Consider the following 22965-nt stretch of genomic DNA (forward strand, 5'->3'; position numbering starts at 1 on the left):
GCAAGGCTGTGTGCATGGCTAACATACTTTATTCTTTTCAGCAAACAACTACAGATATGTTGAGGACACCAAATGCGGATGCCCCGATTTCGCAATTGGTGTCGGATTCCTTGGCATCTCGAGAAGGTGAGTTTTCTCTAAAAGACATAGCTGACCAGAAGGTCTCGCTGTCATTTAATCGTGTCATGAGAACGTGTCCCTGGTGGTCCGTGCAACAGTGGCAGCATCCAGGGCAGCCCGTGACTCCTTATTATTGGTGGTCAATCTTCTGAGTGAACCTCCAGGGGACCCAGTTAAGATGGGACAGCAACTATTCAAGATCCAGAAGGCGCAGGCCCTTATAGCTGATGCCACTCTTGATACGATTAGATTCTCAGCGCAAGAGGCGGCTTCATCATTTGTTGGCAGACGCCACTTGTGGCTCAAAATTGGACAGGTTGGTTCTATCTCTAGGCTAAACCTCGCTACCGTCTCTTACGACAGCAAGAAACTTTTTGGTGAGTCTGCCCTACAAGACATTCTTGTAGAATCATCTGATAAGTGAAAGACGATGCCTTCAACCAATAAAAAGACTGATAAACAGCCTTTTAAAAGGCCCTTCCAATACAATCGGTCCTTTCATAGCTTCCGGCCCTTCAGGGGCCAGGACAGAGATACAAAATTCCAGAGGGGATCTTGGAATCCTCAGAGAGCACCCTTTAGAGGGTTTGGTACCTACAAACAGCAAGCTGCTCAGTCAAAGCAGCAAAAGCCACTACAATGACTTGAAGCATTTCAGGCTTGGAGGGCATTTGTCTCACCTCGCCCCAGCCTGGGAAGATTAACCTCAGACAACTGGGTTCTGCAGCTGATCCATCACAGCTACAGGATAGAGTTTCACTCCTCTCCCCCTGCTGCTTTATCCCCACTCTAAGGTCAAAAGCATTCTCAAAGCATTTGCCGATAGTCTAGGCGATCCAACTCCTCCTGGACATCAGGGCAGTAGAGCCAGTGCCTCTGGCACAGGAGGGAGAGGGAGTTAAAACAAAACAAACAAACCAAAACAGCAAAACAAAACACCTCTATCCTATTTACCGTCCCAAAAAGGGACGGTTCAAGGAGAGCTGTTTTAGACTTAAAATTTTTTGAACAGATGGGTCCACAGAACTCATTTCCAGATGGAAACTCTAAGAGCAGTTTCAGAGGCACTCTTTCATCTGGATGTGCTCGCATCCATAGATTTAAGGGAGGCCTACCTGCATCTTCCTATACACCCGGAAAGCAGGCAGTACCTTCGGTTTAGATATGCTGGAAGGCATTTTCAATACAGCAGCCCCTCATGTCTCCACAAAGTTGTTGGCACCACTGGTGGCGCAACTCTGTCAGAAAGGGATTCGTCTGTTTGCATATATAGTCAATTGTTGCTGCAAGCGAGATCTCTCCCAGAGGCAGGACGGGACTTGGTCCTTAACTATTGCAACACTCGAACCATGGTTTCATCATAAATGGAGAAAAGAGTCAATTGACGCCATGCCACAGGCTGCGCCATTTGTGGGTAATCATAGTTACCTTAGTGGACCGCCTCTTGTTTCCACGGACAGGTTACAGACTATCCAGACAGAGGTTCACCTGGTCCTAGCGAATCCAAGAGTTCCTCTGGCTTCCTTGTCAAGACTGCCAAGCTTGATGGTGGCTGCACCAGACTCAGTTCCATGGGTTTGACTTCATCTGCACGACCTCCAGTGGTTTCTCCTACCCCACCAGAATGCAATCGTAAGGAAGTGTAGACTGCTTATGAAGTTGCCACCAGACCTGCGTCACTCTCTCCGCTGGTGGACCAACTCCAACAACCTGAATTGGGAAAAGACCTTCTTGGACCCACAGATGTTCATCATAACAACAGACCCAAGTTGACAGGGGCTGGGGAGCCCACTGCCTCAACCAGTTGGTGCAGCGGCTATGGAACACGGAGGAGCGTTCTCACAACATAAATTGGAGGGAACTCCGAGCAATTTGCCTAGCGCTACTAGCATTCCAGGAGATCATCCAAGGCACCGACGTATTTGTAAAGACCGACAATACGACAGCAAAGGCATATGTAAACAAGCAATGGGGGTCCAGGTCATCTCACCAGGAGGCTGTCCTTCTGCTGTCTTGGGCAGAGAGCAACCTTCCTTCCCTGATGGCACACCACGTCAAGGGAGAGCTGAACCTGTTTGCAGACTGGTTAAGCTGGGCTGACATCCAACTGGGGGAATGGGCTCTAAATCCATCAGTTTTCACCCAGATAACAGAGAAGATGGGCATGCCCAAGGTAGACCTCTTCATGACTCTGAAGAATGCACAATCCCCAGCGTTTATGCCTAGATTTCCATACAGGGAGGCGATGGCAGTGGATGCCCTATCCAGTCCATGGCCATACGCTCTCCTTTATACGTATCCTCTGACACCTCTGTTGGCCAGAGTCCTGCAATGGATGTGTCTTCGAGCAAGAGTACTCTTAGTGGCACCATTCTGGCCCAGGAGACCCTGGTTTTCAGAGCTCCTCCATCTGGCGGTGGAGCCACCTTGGGAGTTGCCTCAGACCCCGGACCTGCTCCATCAGGGTCCAGTTTTACACCCGGATCCATGTTGGTTTCGGCTCATCGTTTGGAAACTGAGTGCCGAGTCCTGAGCCAACATGGCTACTTGGAGGGAGTTCTCAGCACTATGCTGGCGTCTTAAAGTCCATCGACAGAGAGAATTTATCAATATACATTGGGAGCACTCCTTCGCTGGATGTCTCGCAACTCCGTTCCGAAGGGCACGGCTAAGTTATATCATCTCCTGCTCTTCTTACAAGAAGGGTTCAAGAAGGGACTATGTCCGAATACCCTGCAACGGCAGGCGTTGCCGTTGGTGGAGTTGCTCTCAGCAGAAAAAGACAAAATGTCTCAGTCACATCCTCACCAGCGTAGTTTCTTTGAGGTGCCTCGCCGATGTCACCTCCAACAGTGTATACGTTACCCTCTTGGGAACTACATACTGTCCTCAAGGCATTGCAAGCTCACTCCTTGGAGCCTTTGGCAGCTATTCTGATCACGATCTTATAGTTTAAATTGGCCTTTTTGGTGGCCATCACTTCAGCAAGGCTCATCTCGGCGCTGCAGGTGCTGTCTGTAAAACAAGTCACATTGTATATTTCAGAAAGAGGCCATCAGGCTCATTCCAGACCCCTTCATGAGGCCAAAGGTGGTGTCCCCCTTCCACCCATCGCAAGATGGGTTCCTACCTTCATTCTGCCCCAAACCCGTCCATCCTATGGAGCGGAAATGGCACAAGTTGGACGTTAAGCGATGTCTTAAGGTCTATATTAGACACTTAGCCTCATTCAGATTGTCGGACGCTCTGTTTGCATTCCATGGGGGTCCCAGATTCCTCGACCACGATTGCAACGTGGATTATAGCGTGTATATCGATGGCCTACGAGGTTCAGAAGTTGAGGCCACCAACGCATCTCTTTGCACGTTCTACTAGAGCAGCAGCAGCAGTGTCAGTGGTGTTTTACACTAATGCACCGGTTGAAGAGATCTGCAAGGCGGCCACCTGGGCATCGCCTTCCACTTTCACCAAACTTTACAAGATTGAGGATTTCGCGTCTGCCCGGGCAACCCTTGGCAGATGGATCTTGCAACAAGTTCTTCCTCGCTAGTAGACCAGAGTGCTCCCACCCGAGTTGGACAGCTGTGGTATGTCCCATGAGATGTCCCTGGCCTCAGCAACCGAGAACGGAGCATTGGTTTCACTTACTGTGAAGGCTTCTTCTGGTTGCTGGGGCCAGGGACATCTCGGCCCGCCCTGTTGTGGTTTTGCGCTCTGGTCTACTTTTGTTGAAATGGTGGAGACTGACATTTAGTTTCTACAGTTGGTTGCTACACTCTGTTATTCTGGAATGTTTAAACCTGTTTATTCTGACCTGCTGTTTTCTACTGTTTTGTATTGCCTTTGTTCTCTTATGTTTCGGCCCGAAAGAACTGGGTGGGGTTATCCCCCTCAGGCTCTAGTGGGTGTGGCTTAGTTTTTTAACTATTTACTTTCTGTCCTGCCTGGAGCTCTTGAGAGAGGATAACCCATGAGATGTCCCTGGCCCCAGCAACCAGAAGAAGCCTTCACGGTAAGTGAAACCAATGCTCCGTTCCCTGCCATTTCAGCCATGTGAGAACACCTGTTTCCACCCAGCATGGGGATTTCACTGTGCTGGTTTCAGAATGCTGCCTCCATAGGAACATAGGAAGCTGCCATATACTGAGTCAGACCCTTGGTCCATCTCACTCAGTATTGTCTTCACAGACTGGCAGTGGCTTCTCCAAGGTTGCAGGCAGGAATCTCTCTCAACCCTATCTTGGAGAAACCAGGGAGGGGACTTGGAACCTAGATGCTCTTCCCAGAGTGGCTCCATCCCCTAAAGGGAATATCTTACAGTGCTCACACTTCTAGTCTCCCATTCATATGTAACCAGGGCAGACCCTGCTTAGCTAAGGGGACAAGCCATGCTTGCTACCACAAGACCAGCTCTCCTCTAAGTTCCTCTCCTCCTAAGTTCCTGCTTAGAGAATTGCAGTAATCAGAGAATCAGCAGTCAGATAACTGCAGCACCAACAGGAACAGGCAAAAGTGTGTGAGAATTCTAAAGCTTATAGCTTTTAGTGGTGTCATCCCTATGTCAACACTAAACTTTATGCTGAGACTTTGTACCAGAGCATATCTACCCCCTTTTGCCAGTGCCTCTAGCAGGCACTCATCATTCCCATACATATTTGGTAAAAGAAGCAAATTTGAATCTCATAGCCATCCTCCAACATGAAAACCTTCCTCCCTAAACATGTGGATAGTGATTGTGGTTACCAGGTATTCTAGTCTATGATCGAAATAAAGTTTCTATTCTATTCTGTGGTTACCAAGTGCTGAGAAAGGAAATGGACTCTGCACCTGCTTAGAGGCACTTCCAGTTGTTGCTGTCCATGTCCCAGGGCCAAGCCAGAGTACTGAAAACTGTTTCCATAGGAAAGAGCTAATGAGCTCTGGCTCACATTAAGCTCTGTGGCAATCAGCCTTTTAACTTCTAGCTGCAATTCTTTGGGAGTAAGCCCTATTAAACTCAGAGTATCTTACTTCTGAGTAAACATACATAGGATCAGGCTGTTTGCCTCTAATGCCTTGTTCTCGCTGCCTGTCACCAGCTCTTTGAGAGCACCAATTGACCTCTTCTCTCTCATGCTTCTTCTAGATCATTAACCTCTTTGTTGCTGTTATCATGGACAATTTTGACTATTTGACCCGGGACTGGTCCATTCTGGGTCCCCACCATCTGGACGAGTTTAAGAGGATTTGGTCTGAGTATGATCCAGCTGCCAAGTAAGAGTCGCACACCTCTTTCCCCTCTTATTGCTTATAGGCAATAATTACTTTACTAGTGACAGCAACAACATGGCCTGGCCTTCCTGCAATCCCAGAATATCCCATCAGCCAGCAGAGAGAAGCCTTTACTTTTCCCTATAGCTAATCTGCAGAGGTCCATTGAAATCCCAGCTCCATAAAGGGTCATTACTGTAACCTTTTGCAGCTTGGGTCTATTTATTGATTACATTTATATGCGACCTCATAGAATTTCTCGTGGCTGTTTACAAATAAACAATACAGCTAGAATTAAAACCATTAAAACAGTTTAATTAAAAAAAATTAAAACAGTTAAAAATAACCAATTAAACAGCAGTCACAGTAACCATAAAAAACCAACTTACAGCTGCTCGAAGGCTTGATGAAACAAATGTGTCCTGAGCACTCTGTTAAAACCTGCTAGAGATGGGGAAGCTCTTACAACAGGGAGTTCGTCCCAGAGCCTCGGGGCGGGGGGGGGGCAGCTACAGAAAAGGCCCAGCCCTGAGTCACCACTAGATGAGTTGGGGGCAGCCGCAGGTGGACCTCTCCCAAAAATCTTAATCAGCGGTGGGGGTCCTGAAGCAGAAGGTGCTCTCTTAAATACTATCACCAGATGCAGTCTAGATGGTCAGTAGGGTTGTCATTTAGGTAATGACATTATTATCCCAGTTTGCCACTACTTGTAGTCCCCGTGAGAGAAACAGCATCCTACTGATTCCACAACCCCGCACTAACCACTCGATCCCTCATTTTGTTCCTCCAGGGGCCGCATCAAGCACCTCGATGTAGTGACACTCCTACGCCGGATACAGCCACCCCTGGGCTTTGGGAAGCTCTGCCCCCACCGAGTAGCCTGCAAGGTAATCTAGGGGCCCACCAGGGCGTGATTCCTAGGTTCTCCTCTGCTAGGAGAATAATATCTGACATTTCATCCTTGGTTCCACCTCTGGCTCAGGGAGGAGGAAGTAGGGTCAAGTGGGTCACAGAGTGAGGAGGTAGTTGGGGCAGAGTGGAAAGGGGCGCTTGGTTTCATTTCTTTGTGTCTGCAGCGGCTGGTGGCTATGAACATGCCCCTGAATTCAGACGGAACGGTCACCTTCAATGCCACCCTCTTTGCGCTAGTACGGACATCCCTCAAGATCAAGACAGAAGGTGAGGTATAAGAGGCAGCTCCGGCAGCATTTGTCCTCGGTTTACACAGTGTGTTTACTTGGTGATGAGGAAAAGCACTTTGTGCATGCTCTGAGTCACAGTTGTCTGAAACTGCTGCCAGCAGTTCCACAAACCAGCTCACCCGATTACAAGCAGAATCTTCCCCTCGCGTCTTCTGCAAGGACTCCTGCCCCTTTCCCACATGCCCAGGGGTGTAGCTATAATTGAGCAGATGGGTTCAAACAACCTGCACCTCCCAAGAGCTGCTTGGCTCACCCCTCCCTATTTTCTTCATTCTCTCCCTCACTCCGCTGGAGAGAGGGGTGAACACAAGCCCCCTCTCCCCTAGATACACCCCTGCACATGTCCTGTACAAAAATCCCTTTCCCCAAGAACACAGGAGAGGAAAGGAGAGACTCACTTTCTTTTCTGCTGGCCTTTTGCAGAACATGGAATAGGGCAGGGACTGGAGTGATGACCACAAATAATAGCTGGCTATTAAGCCAAGCCGAAATTTGTGGAGCCCGGATCATCATATATTCCAGGGCTGAACTCTAGCATTAAAAATGAAATCGGGAACCAAGCACCACTTTTTCCTTGCCTCCTCTAAGTGGCCTTTGTTATCAGCCCTTATTTCCGGGCTGTCCTAGGCCATCGTTAGCTGTTCAGCCCAGACGTTCTTGCTTCTTCCTCAAATTCTCCTGCCCTAGCTTCACGTCATTGCCCTTTGAATTCCTAGTTATACTTCTTCGTTCTGAAGGTACCCCCCAGTGGTGGTCTTGGGTATTGCAGGGGCTCTCGAGATGGTTTTGAAAAACTCATTCTTTCCTTGCACTTCTGCCTCACTCTCCTAGGAGACCTGGAAGTGGCCAATATGGAACTCCGTGCTGTCATCAAAAAGATCTGGAAACGGACCAAGCCCAAACTACTAGATGAAGTGATTCCTCCACCAGAAGGTTGGTAGAGAGCTGGTCTTGCATGAGTAAGCATGGGTGGTCCCCTTTGCTAAGCAGGGTTCACCTTGGTTTGCATTTGGATGGGTGACTCTACGTAAGCCCTGTTTCCTGTAAGATATTCCCCTTAGGGAATGGGGCTGCAACTCTCAATGGTAGAGCACCTGCTCTCCATGCAGATCGTCCCAGCTTCAGTCCCTGGCATCTCCAGGTAGGGCTGGGAAAGACTGTAGACAATACTGGATGCTGCCAGTCCTTGGATGTGACTGGTGAGTGTAGACAATATTGAGCTAAATGGATCAATGGTCTGACTCGGTATAAGGCAGCCTCCTATGTAAGGCCTGTGCCTGTGTTGTTCTAGCATCAAGGTTTAATTCCCCTTCCAGTGATATAAACTGAACCAGGGAGCCTTGGCTCCCAGCCTGGCAACGACTCTGAACTCCATTTTCTTTGGATAGTGACTTGCTTTTGAAGCTGGTGCTGCTACTAAGACAACTTAGTACCAATGGCCATGATTTGCACGAACTGGAATTTCTGCTTAGCAGGAGCTGGGAACTGCTCTGCCTTCTAAGTACTGCTTTGGTATGGCCAATAGAGGAAGTAGAGGGAAGATGGAAGAGCCCGATGCTTCAAAGAGATAAGAGATCTCACCAGTGGGGCAGGCAGGCGAAGAGTGGGGCAGGCAGTGAGGCAGGCAGGCGAAGAGTGCCTGAAAGCAGGGGCAACAGTGAGGATCAGCTCCAGATTTTTGTTGGGGCCCCAAGCAAGAGACCTGCCATGGGAATCCCGTTCCTGGTAAAGGAGCCCGCCCCTGCCAGTGAGACAACACCACATGCATCACTTCCAAAAACCTTAATCCGCCTTCTCCACTCGTCTCCTAAATGACAAAAGAGAAATTGGGAGGCTGGAGACTAGTTGTTATGTTAGCTTGGGGCTCCACAACTTCAGCTCTCCTGCTGTTGTTGGACCACAACTCCCATCATCCCTGACTATTGGCCAGTGTGGCTGGGGATGATGGGAGTTGTAGTCCAACAACAGCTGAAAGGCTGAAATAGTGCAGCCTTGTGTTACTTGTGCAGCCTTCTCAATATCCATGAAGTCTTGTGCAGTTATCAGTCTTCCCCAGTGCTGACACCAGTCATGAGGGACCTCGCCAGCTTTGTGTTAACAAAGCAAAACAAAACTGAAGTGATACTTCACGGGGAGCAGTGTTTTTGGTGCAATATGGAAGTCATCTTGAAAAGAAATGAGAATTTCTTAGGAATGACTAGAGCAGCCATGTCAGCCTTGGGCGATGAAGAAACTCCTGCAGGACCTTCTGGATTGCCATGATAAAAGACAGAGACCAAGTCACTGAAGGTGCCGCAGAACACTTTGGCTTTTAAATGGTATTCTCCCTGTTCCATGGACAGGGGTTTGGAATTGTAGATTCATAATTCCTTATGGAATTGTAGACGTATTGAAATAAACCATGGTTTCTAGCTATTTTGCATTTACATCTCCTTTTTGTAGAGGAGGAGGTCACTGTTGGAAAGTTCTATGCCACATTCCTGATCCAGGATTATTTCCGGAAATTCCGTAAGCGGAAGGAGAAGGGGATGTTGGGACCAGATGGGTCCCCGAGCAACTCTACTGCCTTGCAGGTGAGTCCCTCTGTTTTAACATGAGCCTCCTAGTTGATCTAATGCGATGTGGGCTGTTATGTGGATACTGAGCTGGCCAATCCTGTTGCTCTGGTGTCTTTCTCACATTCAGGCTGGGCTGAAAAGCTTACAAGACCTGGGGCCGGAGATCCGCCGGGCAATGTCCTGTGACCTGGAAGAGGAGGAAGCTGAGGAGACAGTGTGTGAGGAGGTGAGCCTTTGGCCTAGTTCTCACTGGAGTAGTAAATCTGTGTCTGAGCTGTTAGATTGCAGTTTGGGGGTTCACATGACTGAGAGTTACCAAAAAAAAATAAATCCCTGCATATAGAAAACTAGCATGTCAGGAAGAAGACTAGGCTAGAACTTTTGAGTCCATGAAGCAAGGCAGGGCAAGGTTGCAGCACCCTGGATAGTTCCTAGTGAGCAACTTGCTCTGATGAGCCAGAGATGGAATGAGGTCTTAAACATCTCCAGGTTCAGACTACCTTTCCCAGACTCCACCACCGGAAAAGCAGAGAAATGTAAAGGAGCAGTCCTTTGGCTCCTATTTCTCTGCTTCATCAAGACCCTCCTGGCCTGTTGCCAGTGCTGGTGTGCAGGCTTGGAGGAGTGCAAGTTACCTTTGCGTCAAAGAGGTTGGTTATCTGGGGGAGATTTGGGCTCAGGCACAGTGAGTATCAGTTCTGGTGATATTCATTAGCTGGCAGGCTCCAGCCTGGAGACCTCTGCTGCCTTGCAGGTGAGTCCCTCTGTCTTAACATGAGCCTCCTGGTTGATCTAATGCGATGTAGGCTGTTATGTGGATGCTGAGCTGGCTGGCCCTGTTGCTCTGGCGAATTCCTCACATTGAGGCTGGGCTGAAAAGCTTACAAGGCCTGTGGCTGAGATCTGCCGGGCAATGTCTCCTAGTCTCCAGCCAGGTGTTAGGACTTGGGGCTGTGACTGGGATTGGGTTAGCTTCTCCGGCCAACTGCTCCCACCTCCTCAAGGTCAGACTTTGTGCTACTGCTCAGGGCTCTGAGTCCTTAGCAGAGGAACATTCAGTCGCGTGAGTCCCCACTTGCAGTCTGGAGTGGTACAGCCCAAACACAGGTTTGAATAAACACAAAGCCTTCTTCTCACCCTTTAACTGGAGGTGGGGAGAGAAGGGGGTGGAGTATTGATTAACGTGGATTAAAGTAGAGAAGATAACTCAGAATGGCAAAAGTGTGAGGGAGCTTCCCTGGCCCCTCCTCCTCTCTGCAGCCCCCTGAGCCCCCCAAAAACCTGCTTCTGAGGGTCAGGGCATGCTGGGGAACAATGTGAGATATGGCAATGTGGGACAGACGGGTGAGGGTCATTCCTGGAAACAGGCCATGAGCACCCCCTGCAAGCAGTTCTCCACTTACAGAAAGTGATTGCACATGGTCTCTGGAATTCTGGGCCTTCTCCCCAACCACATTCTGTGTGGCTCTTCAGCTTCCCTCAGTCCTCATGAGTGGGGCTGGGAGTCCAGGGGGATTCAGTGGGGAGAAGGGGCAGGGACGATCCCTTGTGCTAGTTCAACTCTGCAAGCACAAGTCTGAATCCAATGCAAGGTCTATTGGAGTTTCAGTGGTTACATTTTGTCTCACAAGCACAGCCAAATTTCCCAACCAAATATCTGGATTGGATAGAATTTGCTAGAGACTAGGAGGTCATTCACATGACCTCAACCTCCTCCAGCAGATGAGTGGCGGCCTTCTGTGAGAATAGCCTCTGAGAGTGGGAAAGAGTTCCTTTCTCCCCTGTTGTATAGTTTAGCTTGCTTGCTTTGAGCCATCTATTGCCAGATAACCCACACAAGAGGTAAGAGGTAGCTGAACCTTCAACCCCAGACACCACATGATCTTTTCATTCCCTTTGATTTTTAGTTAAAATTTGCTACTGCCATCAATTTGTCAGTATATGCTAAGCAGGCATATACTGTAACCCTCCAGAACAATATTCTATTCAGTGTTATAGTGGAACTTCAAGTTTATCTAATGACTGCATTTGAAAAGAATTTACAGAATAGTTAGTGGAGAGCATATTATTTTGCAAAGCAAATCCTGCTTCTGGTTCTTGTTCCTTTAAACATTTCTCCCAGAAGGCTTAGTGCTAAATGCAAATTAGAAATGTTTCTACTAGCCAGTTCTCTGTGCTTCTCCACACCCACTGTTCTGTCCTTGAAATGGAAAAGGCTACGACTGAGTTGCTGGGGGAACAGATGTGTGTGCAATATGTTGCTTTGTGTTTCAGAAGAGAAGAGGCTGTAAGATTGTGAGATTTGGGGGGGGGGTTGCGGTATAAGAATTATCTCTGTACATCTCTAATAGGCTTCTAGCTTGTCAGGACAGGCTCCAGTAGGTGGACAGGTCAGGCATTTGCTGGGGCTCTACCCCTACCACCCTTTCCACTTTGCATGGAGCACTGAAGAAGCTCAGAGGTATTGTGAGAGAATTCTCTCGATTCGCACACCTTCCCATTTCAGGTTAAGGAGGCCTACTGAAGGCTCCAGCCTCAAAACTCTGGAGACAGAGCTCTGGTTTGCAGCACATTAGAAGCTAATTTCTAAAAGGAAAGGTGCTGGGTTTCAAAATGTGCTCTCCCATCTCAAAGCTCCACCCCCCCCCCCGCAAATACCAAATTTGGATGCTGGGTGTGGCTAGTCTTCAGTGAGTGGACTCTGTATGTGTTCGGTCACTCTTTTCTTCGTGATCACTTCACATTGCCCAGTGCCAGGCACTGGCACTGCAAACCAGTTCTCAGAGTGATTCAGATGAAGCCCTGATAGAGAAAGGAAGACATTTTGCTGCCTGAGGCAAAGGACAATGTGACACCCATACTCCCAGTCCAGCAGCAGTGGCAACACACAAGCAGACTAGGCCACCAAGCCAGGCGGTGGCAGCAGGGGTGTTACTAGCTCAATCTGGGAAGCAGGGAGAAGAGGAAAAGCAAAGCAAGAAGAGGGAAACGGACAGCATGCCTCAGTGGGCAAGGAAGGGCAGCAGCTGTAGCCCAGCAGGGTGGCACCTATGGTGGTGGACCTGGCCCCTTCCACCCCCTGTGCTTCTTTCTGCACCCACGACTGAGGCAGCCACCTCACCCTGCCTCCAAAGAACTTAAGAAAAGCCCTGCAGGATCCGGCCAAAGGCCAGTCTAGTCCATTCTCCTTCACGTAGCAGCCAACTAGGAAACCTGAAAGTGTGGCAAAGAGGGCAATGCCCCCTCTGGTTGGTGTTCCCTGGTAGCTGGTGTTCAGGGGCATACCCGCTCTGAGCCTGATGGAGATATCCAGCTTTCCAGGCTAGTAGTCACTGATAGCCCAGTCCTCCATGAATCTGTCTAATCCACTTTTATACCCGTCTTGATTGGTGGCCGTCACCACATCCAGCAGCAACGAATTCCATAGTTTAATTACACACTGTGTAAAGAAGTACCTCCTTTTTGTCTGCCCTGAATCCCCCAGCTCATGCAAGGGCTATCCCTGGAAGGACTTTTAGGGCTTGCACCATTTTAAGGCACGTTTTTGACTATGTGGCTTTATATGTCTTCATGGGCGTCATATGTTTTCATATGCCACATCATACATTTTTCGAATACAGAGATAATCTCCAAGTAGCAGACCATGGTAAGAGCTGCAGTGAACATGCCAGATCCAGGAAATAATTCACATGCTGCACTCCATACCTTATATTAATCATATGTTTTTCCTATGCAGAGATTATCTCTGTATAACAAAATCTGCATTGTAATGTGCTATAAGAGATGTGGAGGTGGCATTGGTGGTGCTGCTGCTCATCTGCCCTGATGTCACAAGGAGGCCTAGGCAGGTAGGTGGGTGTCTGGCTGTCATCGACTGAGCTGCTCTAAGCCAACTCTGGACACAAGGGGAAGGTGCAAGAACATAAGGAGAACCCAGATGCATCACCCCAAAATGCAGAAGGTTCCAAGTTCCCTCCCTGGCAGCATCTCCAAGATAGGGCTGAGAGAGATTCCTGCCTGCCACCTTGGAGAAGCTGCTGTCAGTCTGTGAAGACAATACTGAGCTAGATAGACCAATGGTGTGACTCAGTACAGTGGTCCCTCGACTTACGTAATTAATCCGTTCCGAACGCACGTTCGGAGGTCGAAATTTTCGTAAGTCGAAGAGCGCACCACGGAAGTCTGGAAACATTCGTAAGTTGAGGAAACCGCATCTAAAAATTCGTAGGTCGAGTAAGCTGAATCTAAACTGGCAACTACTTCCGGTCTTTTTTGTCACTCGTAACATGAAAACATCTGATGTCGAGTAGTTCATAGGTCGAGGGACCACTGTATATGGCAGCTTCCTATGTCTGTCCTGCTCACAGTGACCGACCAAATGCCCCTGGGAACTCGGGAAGCAGGAGATTACGACAAAGCTCTCTTTCTCTCCCACTGTTGCTTCTCAGCAATTGGTATTCAGAGGCATATTGCCTCTGCACTTGGAGGTTCTGCCCAGACATCATAAGGAATGGCTAGGCAGGCAAAATGGCCCAGGGAAGGAGAGTAGAAGAAGCAGGGACCAGAGAAAGCAGCAGACCAAGGGAAGGGAGTTGGAAGAGGGAGCAGCCATAGAGCTGGAAAAAGACTAGAGCACCACACACAGCCTGAATTCCTGTTGTAAACTGAAAGCTGCAGAAAACAAAAACCCGTTTGGATTCTACAATATCAAGACATCAAAAAAGAATCCAAATGCTATGCACTAGTATTTTAATGTCATAGTAAAACTGGATGGTTAAAATTGTCCAGACTGGATTATATATAATAAATCCAAATCAATACATCTATATTCTCTAATAAAATAGATGAAAAATATTTCATAAAGACAGTCTCTATGTATCCAGCTAAAAAGGTAGAATCCAATAGTTCATGTCCAAAATATCATATCCTCAATGAATGGGAGAAATGTTGACAGAAGTTCCAAAGTAGTCCAAAGTAGTTGTGATTGAAAGATAAAATGGCGAATTTTTATTTTTCCCAGTTTCGAATCAGTCTTGCCAAACGCATTTCAACTAGTGTTTTGTTGCATTTTCAACTGGTGGTGTTGCTCTATCACTTGTCATATCTATGGTGAAAGCCCTATATACTTTGCATTGGAAGTCAGAATGAAGTTGTGTCCCTTTGGAAAAAGACAAGAGTTCAGAGGAATGGGGAGAAAAAGAGAAGGCCAGAGGAAAGAGCCTGAAAAGGGGGAAAGGAAACTAGTATAGTGGATGGGGACTTTGGGAAGCAAGAAGTGTGCATGATCAGGAGTTGAAAAGTGATGGTCGCACCAGAGGTGCACCTAGGTAATTTTGGAACCAGAACCTAAAGGCCCTGGGAGCCCTGCCCCCACATCATGCTGCAGGTTACACATCATCTCCCCTGCCCCGCCCCCGCCGACACACACTCCATGACAGATACAGTATTTTTTAACACGTGGGTTATTGAAGGCACAAACAGCAACTGAACTCACAAGAATATAAAACAGGTATACAAACAAACAAATGGATCATAGAACAAATCAATCCAGAATTTTCACTCGAGGCACAAATGACCAGGCTCAAACTGCCATAGTTTGGATGCATTATGCGAAGACCCAGCTCTCTTGAGAAGTCCATAATGCTGGGGAAAGTTGAAGGAAAGAGAAGAAGAGGACGGCCAGCAGCAAGGTGGATGGACTCGATGACGATAGCAATGAATGCACCACTGAGAGACCTGAAAGGCCAAGGTGAAGACAGATCACCCTGGAGAGAATCTATCTTATGTGGTCTCCGGGAGCCGACACTGACTTGATGGCACTTAATCAATCAATCAATCAATCGATCAATATTTATGCAAATATGCATTAGCAGAAACATTATAAACACACAACTTAACATATTCCCATCCCACACATTTATTTCTCCACTCCCCCACTCTGTCTCTAAAGCAGAGGTCATGCTCAGCTGCACACAGCACACAGGTCACAGTCACACTCGGCTGCTCAGCACAGCGTGGGCCGGCAGCACGGCGCAGCACCCACACCACCCAGAACAGACTAAAGAGGATTTGCGTGGGGTGGGGGGAGGATGTGTGGAAGGCTTGGACTTCTGCCCGGAAGTCCAGGGCTAAGAGCACCTCTGGGTTGCACATTAACTCATATAGCTGGTTATTTCAAATTGTAGCCCTTTAGTGTTATTCATATAATGTGTGAAGCGACCCCAAAGCAGCCATGAATTATACAAAAAAGAATTATAAGTCGACAAGCTACGTCTGGTTCCTCTCTTCCCACAGAGCTCTGAGATGCTGTATGGCAGTGCCCCTGACCATCATGTCTCCGCTGCTGCCGCTTCACCAGACCAGGAGAACAAGGCACTGGTGAATGGGCTGGTGGGCTCCCAGCACCCCTCAAGCATCAACCTTTCCCACATGACCAATGGGCCAACACACTACAAGGAGAATGTCGGCGGCAATGATGAACCTGCTGACCTGCCCAACATCTCCACTCGGCGCAGGCTGAGCAGGTGCTGGGCACAGGATGGTTTTGGATTGTTGGGGTTGTTGTTTTTTTGGCCTTGGGAGAGAAGATGATGAGTGTGGGCCCAAGGGGGTTGTGGTTGGATAAGGAGGTGGGAGCCAGGATCTCAAAGTTCCTTACAGCTGTGTCTCTCTGTCCAGACGGAGCTCCGATGGCAGCTGCATCCCACCGACGGTGCAAGAAGAAGCCACCCATACTGAGGATTATAGGGAGGACACCTCAGTTGAGCAGGGATACTATAGCCGGGAGGAGGACTCAGAGAGCTTAGCCTCCCGTGAGAGGTAAGAAGTGCCGAGATAAAGTTGCCTCTGGAGCAGAACAGCTTTGGATGCCACACTAGTTCAGTCTGCAAGTCTACAGCCCAGTTCCGCATTCCTCCAGTCAACCTCCCAGTGGAGGAATCATGTTGTCCCTTCCAGTGCCAGCGTCATCTTCTCTGGGGGCCAGGCAGCATTCTCATAGGAAAGAAGCCTGTCGTTTTCCCCATTCATGTTTCCTCCATCATCTACATATTAACTGGAGCAACGTGGAACATGGCTACAGAAAAGTGGCTCTGGTTCCACTGTGCTAGCACACCTATAGGGCCCTCATACACTTTCCCATCAGGGTCACAGCTAGAATCATTCAAAACCAAGGCAACTTTTCCTGCATTGAGCTGTGGGTTGGCCTAGAAGGCCTCCCAAGTCCCTTCCAACTCTGAAATTCAGTCTAGATTGGGCTGGTTCTGAGGGGCATCGTTGGCTGACCTGTGTGGCTATGTGTGTGTGTGTGTCTCTCTCTCTCTCTCTTCCCCATTCAGGCAGCCCTGCTTGCACAACCCTCGGCCCCACCGCCATCGCTGGGGCAATGGCTACGGTGGCTCTTTGCCGCTCCCCTCCCGGCGCGTCAGCAATGGGCTTGTCAATGGAAACCTGGACGGCAGGCAGACCAAGCGCAGGCGCCTCCTGCCTCCCACACCCACAGGTCAGGATGGGCCAAGATGGGGATTACAGGGCAAGGCCATTAAGTGGGTAGGGGATCGAGAGGAAGACAGGAGGGCAGAGGTCAGGGGCGGCTGTCTGGGTTAAAGCCAATCTACAGCAGAATCAAGTGGTAAGACTTTTTCCTGGAGCGTAAGCGTACCACTTCAGGCGGCAGGGAGGACTGCATGCCTGAAAATGTTTTCAATCCCCACCCCAGAATTAAAACAAAAAAACCCACCAAACTTACACATTGAACACTAGCATATCGGGGCGAAGAATACCACCTAGCTTTCTTTCATCTGCTAGTCAGTGTTTAGGAACTTTCTTCACTGGGGTAGGATTTAAACATTTGGACATGCACACACATATATGCAGTGCACACTATTTTGAAATGATCCGGCCCCAGAGAGGCAGCAAAACCAGGGGGTTTATCAAATGGGCCACTAGGCAGGGCTGGTGGGCTGCATCCAGAGAGGTGAGTCACGACTCACAAGTTGTTCAGGCCTGATGCAGAACAAGGAGTCTTTCCAAAGCAGAGAGGAGAGGATGGTGTGATGCCAGGCTTTTGCAAGGCCTCCCTTAGTACTTTGTGTTCTGGCCCCACCACCTCCAGTGCCTCATTCTGGGTCTGCCTCACCTTTTCCTTAAAGAGCCAGAAAAGTTCCACTTGGCCCAAGATACTCTCTCTTCCTAAAATGAGCCCTATATCCCCCAGGTCAGGTATCCCATGCTGAGAACCTAAGCTGTAGCCAACAATCCATCTAAGTTTGCCTCCTTGTTAAGGGCCACTTTATACTATCTGCAGAACTGTGGGAATCAGGGGGTCGTCTTGTCAAGCACATGGCTGCTGAGCTGCACTTGTCATCACCCAGTCCCAAGTTGTGCAGGCCTGCCTTAGCTCAGATGGGGGGAATTTTATCCCCTGTGCACCGCAGAAGGCATGAAATCATCTACATGTAGGGGCCTCCATGTGCTCACCTGCAAAACAGGTGGTGGGTTAGGGTAAGAGGAGGAGGCAGAATTACATTTAGAAGCAGGATCCAGGTTCAAAGCAGTGAAGGAACACTGGATGAGAGGGCAGAAGTTAGGCTGCTGGCTGGGATGATACATGTAAGTTGGTCTTTGGTGGCTTCAGCTGAACCAGGGACTGGTAGGGCGTGCTGCTGTGTAGCAAGGTACCTGCCTACACCAGTGACACCTCATACATGCTCTGTTGCTTCCTTCCCACCATTTCTGCTCTGTCAGGCCGCAAACCAGCCTTCAGCATCCAGTGCCTGCAGCGTCAAGGTAGCTGCGACGACATTCCCATCCCAGGAACCTACCACCAGAATGCCCCACCCTGCCGAGCACGTGCACAGGTAATTTCTGCATGGATCGGGGGTGGTGTGTGTGTCTGTGCGTAAAGGAGCATGGAGCAATGCGCCCACAGGGCTTTAACTGCTAAGAGGAGAGGAGTTGGAAATTATGTTCTCTGCTACAGAAGACCTTCCCCCACTATGTGAAGACCTTCGGCTATGTGAACACTGCTTGTATTTCCTCAGAGTTGTGGGAAAGGCACTCTCATACGTTCACAGGTGCTCTTTTTAAAATAATTGCTGCATAATCCTGGAGCTGTGGCCAGCCAATGAAAACACAGAGTCTTGTGTAAATTTTAGTGTGGACACAATATACCACAGTACACTTTTGGGCTGTCCTTTCCAGCTGATCATCTTTGCTTTGTTTGCTGACCCTTTGCACGTTACCTGAATGGTGTGTCGTCGTAAATTGGGTCTATTGGCTGACATTCAGCATAATGAAGCATGTGTGCAGTTAACGCTACAGGCATGATACAGGAAGGGGCCATTTCCATTGATCTAGCCTTCCCTCCAAAGCCAACTTTGACTCCTAAGCAGATGTCCCTAGGGGTTGCTCTACACAGATGCTTTGTTACTCTCAGTTTTGGCCACTGTGCATTTCTTTTCTGGTCATAGCCCACCGCTTCATCTTTGGCTGCACCATGTGGCTGCCTACGCAGTTCTGGTAACAAATTTTACGGTGGCTGTTGCAGCGTAGAATGATTGCATGGCTATTCCATGTCGTCTAGTTTTACTGTAAATGAACATATGAAGCTGCCTTGCACTGTCTCAGACTCAGACCATTGGTCCATCTCACCCCAGATAGGCTACGCTGGGAGCTCAGGATGCCATGCATTGGGCTATTTCTTTATTATTTTAAATAAGTAGCCTTCCATTTACCCCATGGCCCCGAAGCAACTAACAGTATCATGAAAACAAAACTGCTGTCCTATTTGGTCCCCATAATGACAACCCTGAGAAGAGGACTGGGCTATGAAATAGGGGTTGCACCAGGACATCCCATGGGCAGTGTGAGAGGATGGGATCTGATGCTGGGTCTGCCTGTCAATCAATGTCCAACACTCTGGCCAGATCTACTGCTCCATTATTAATGCAATACTGTTCTGTTGATCATGCTAAGTATCATTAACTAGAAATAATTATGGCCGTTTGGCTGGGACAGTGTGGTCACAGAATGTGCTGTGTGGCTTTTATGATGAGTTGTCATCACCTGGCCTCTCCTAGGCAGCCTTAGGCCTGGCTGGGCGACGGGGTCCAAGCCCCAGGGCCCACCGCAGGATTGCAACAGGTGTAACTTGGTGTATCGTCTGACTGCAGCGGAGGCCCCCCTCTCTGGCTACGCTTCATCTGCTCTCTCTCTCCCCTCCATGCCAGGGCTACGGCAGTTACGACTCGTGGCACAGCGGCAGCCACTCCTCAACAGCTTCCTCACAGTCATGGGCCACGCCACCCAAGCGGAGCCGCTTGCTCTATGCCCCTCTCATCCTGGTGGAGGAGGATGGGAGCTGGGAGAAGAACAGCAGCAGCCTCCCACCCATGTCACGGGCACGCTGGTACATGGATGAGTCGGAGCTGCCCTACCGTACCTATGGCCAGCTCCGGGTGCCCGGCCCACTCAAACACAGCTACAATGACAAACGCGGCAGTGCAGACAGCCTGGTGGAGGCGGTGAGTATAGAGGGATGTCGGAAACTGCCTTCGACCCGAGTCAGACCGTGGACTCATCTAGCTCAGTGTTGTCTACACTGTCTGGCAGTGGGGCTCCAGGGTGTCAGGCAGGAATTTTTTCTCGCTCTCCCTTACATGGCAATGCCAGGGATTGAACTTGGGACTGTCTGCATGCGGAGCAGATGCTCTACCACTGAGCTACGGCCCCATCTCCTGAGGGGAATATCTTACAGCAGACAGTGCTCACATGTAGGCACCTATCCAAGTGCAAACCAAGGGGAACACTGCTTTAAAAGGGGACAATTCACACTTGCTACTGCGAGACCAGCTTTCCACCCTATGATGGGTATAGATGGGAGCACCTTGGGGCCAGCTTAGCCCAGAGGTTACTTCGGACCACCTTGATTCTAGGATGAAGCTCTCCTGGGCTAAACTTACACCCCCATCCCACCCATGCTCTGGTTTTGAGGCTCGTAAATGCATCACCCAGAAATACGTCTGCTGCTCAACCGGAGTTGTGTGATGGGGAGAGAAGTTTGGGGAAACGCCGCTATCCACGATTTCTCATATCCATGGTTGTGCAATGGACATCCAACCTCGACATACGCAAATGAAAACGAGACCAAAAAAAGGGTTAATTTTGCATATCTGCTGTGTCGGAGTGGCCGGCCATCCTGACCCCACAGATACGCAAAATTAACCTTTTTTAAAACTGGTTTTTGTATGCCAAAATCGGGTGCCAATTACCCAACTGGGAATAATTGACCTCCAAGGTCATTTCTGCCACCATTTTTAGAGAAAGGAGCCATTTTGTGGCTTGTTTTAAAAGAAAACAAAATCCCCCATCCCCCGTGATTTTTCACAGAAAAATTGGACAATTGGGACTTAGGGGGTGGGGTTTCCTGGACAGCTGGAGTACTTTAGGGCACTTTAACCTGCTATTTTTCACATTTTTGCCCTTTCCCTCCCTTTTCTAGCCTCCAAAACCTAACCCCCGCCCCCACATTGACTCTAATGCCCTGTTATCCACGGTTCCCTTATCCATGGTTGAAGAATGGAGCAGAACTCCCACGGATAGCGGGGTTCACCTGTATCTACTGAAATCCTTTTTGCCCATATGCTTTCAGGCAGGTTATTTAGTAAGGTTGCATAAGATGCAGCTGCACTCTTAATGCCCAAATGCAACTCAGGTGCTGTGCTACACCATAGTTAAGATTCCCTAACCATATTTTGGTGTGACGTCTAAACTGAGCTGCAGTCTTGTTGGGTGAAGATGGATTCAGTATCTTTAACGAAGCACCCCTTTGTTGCTCTTCATCTTCTTCTAGGTGCTAATCTCTGAGGGCCTTGGCCTCTATGCACGGGACCCTAAGTTTGTGGCCTTTGCCAAGCGAGAGATTGCTGATGCTTGCCACATGACCATCGACGAGATGGAAAGTGCTGCCACAGATCTACTGACTCGCAAGTGCCCTGGTGGCGAAGGCGGCAGCCGGAATGTTGGTGGTCATGCCTTGTACAGCAGTGACGGGGAGCACAGTGGGGTTGGGAGCCTTGGCCCCATTTACAGCGATGAGGAGCCCTTCCGTTCCCGAGAGGAAGAGGACTTGGCTGATGAGATGGCTTGTGTTACCTCCTATTGACCATGTAGTGCCCCCTGGTGGGGCACATAGAGACTGTCACTGCGGAGAAATACTTAGAACTCTAGACTTTTGGCTACGAGCAGGGACTTGCCCATGGGTGTGCCATGGTGGGAGTGACTGCTAAACATGGGGACCAAAGGATGGGAAATCAAATGTTGCTCTCATATCAGTTGATGCAAAACAGCTATTAGGAACAGTGCATACATTTCTGGCTTAGGCAGTCATTTTCTTGCTGCCCCTTCTCCAGGCTTTGACTCCTCCACAACTGTCCAGAAAGGGAAGAGCAGGTCAGGATTTGTCCCTCTGGGAAAGCACTGTGGGTTTTGAAAGGCTGGAGGTTCCTAAGGAGAGGGAGGATATCTTTTCTATCAGAAACAATAAACGTTCTTTGATAGATGGGGAGGCCTCCACTGTTATCTTTTTCTTGAGATAATGAAAAGGGGGATGAAAACAAATGAAGGTTCCCTGCCCCAGCCTTGCTACTTCTCTCTGCTTTTCTTCAACACGCCCTTTATAGTCTCAAGTACCCCAGAAATAAGATCACAATGCTTCACCTGGTGTAAATTTGTCAGATTAGGTGCTGGGGTCCTTGTACTGCACTCACATTCACAAGCATGAGTTGGAATCTGGCCTTCACCTCTATGCAGGGGCATAACTACCATTAGACAAGGGGAGGCAGCTGCCTGGGGGCCTCTACGCCCCGAGGGGCCCCCCAGAGGCAAGTCACATGTGAAGTGAGTGTGTGTGTTTTAAAATTTTGTCTCTGGGCCCACTCCAGCCTCGTTACGCCCCTGCCTCTATGCATTGAAAGGGTGGAAGAATCTACCCTGTTGTCTCTCCTTAACCACCAACAGAGTTCAAAGGCTGGTTAAAAAGTGGCTGGGGGTAACTCATCCACACCTGAAGTTATATTCAGCTATAGAGTAGGAAGGAACCTCTTCCAGTGGTTACCTGGTCCAAACTACTGTGCTGAAGCAAGATGTTGTCTGCACCGCATATCCAGGAGCCCTTGCAGACAGAGCTTCCAGCTCCCAGAGTATCTGGCCAGTGAAGCCACTTTGAACTAGACTCTCAGCATTGGGGAGCAGAGAAAACCCTCTCTACTCCGAGTTTTCTTTAGAGTAGGTTCACACGCAGCTTGCTTCTGTGTTTTCCTTGTGGGCAATGGATTCCTAGAGGAAGCGGGACGCCAAACCTCACTTTCCCACAAGAGTTTAGTAATGAAAGCACCCTCTGTGATCTGGGTCTGTTGAAGTACACCCCCCCACACACACACACACACAAACACACTTCTGCTTAATTGGTCTGTGGATCGGACTGCCTTGGCTTTCTATTCCCCCCCACCCGACATGATCCCAACACACACACATACACACAGAAGTCCTCCTGCAGCATTGCTTCTGCAGCCCCCATCCCAGCTTCGATTGCTCTCCAAAAACTTTCAAAGAGCAAAAAGCCTGAAAACTGATTTTTCCACTCCGCCTCAGGGTTGAAGGCAAGGCAGCTAGACAGCTTTGTTAAAACTGGCATCAGTGCTTTGCTTCAGATTTTCCAGGAAACTTTGATACAATACAGGATTTTAAAAACTCAGATATAAACTGGGATGAGGTGAAATCCAGAAGGAAAAGCCCGATTTGTGTGTGGGGTGCTTCCAAAACCATCAAACGGACCT

General features: G+C 49.0%; 1 protein-coding gene across 10 annotated transcripts in view; it reads left to right on the forward strand.

Annotated features, from left to right (window-relative positions):
- Positions 1-22183, forward strand: part of CACNA1F (calcium voltage-gated channel subunit alpha1 F) — a 92244-nt gene extending 70061 nt beyond the window's left edge. For all 10 annotated transcript variants that reach the window (XM_053292876.1, XM_053292872.1, XM_053292873.1 and 7 more), the window contains 12 exons: positions 5246-5373; positions 6161-6257; positions 6447-6549; positions 7404-7505; positions 9015-9145; positions 9258-9356; positions 15425-15654; positions 15809-15949; positions 16468-16631; positions 17876-17988; positions 19360-19653; positions 20982-22183. In XM_053292876.1, the coding sequence (XP_053148851.1) occupies positions 5246-5373; positions 6161-6257; positions 6447-6549; positions 7404-7505; positions 9015-9145; positions 9258-9356; positions 15425-15654; positions 15809-15949; positions 16468-16631; positions 17876-17988; positions 19360-19653; positions 20982-21293 (1914 nt within the window). In that variant the 3' untranslated portion in view covers positions 21294-22183. The remainder of the gene's footprint in view (positions 1-5245; positions 5374-6160; positions 6258-6446; positions 6550-7403; positions 7506-9014; positions 9146-9257; positions 9357-15424; positions 15655-15808; positions 15950-16467; positions 16632-17875; positions 17989-19359; positions 19654-20981) is intronic.
- Positions 22184-22965: the final 782 nt, after the last annotated feature.

Source organism: Hemicordylus capensis, chromosome 2 (genome assembly GCF_027244095.1).
Source record: "Hemicordylus capensis ecotype Gifberg chromosome 2, rHemCap1.1.pri, whole genome shotgun sequence".
Classification (NCBI taxonomy): Eukaryota; Metazoa; Chordata; class Lepidosauria; order Squamata; family Cordylidae; genus Hemicordylus; species Hemicordylus capensis.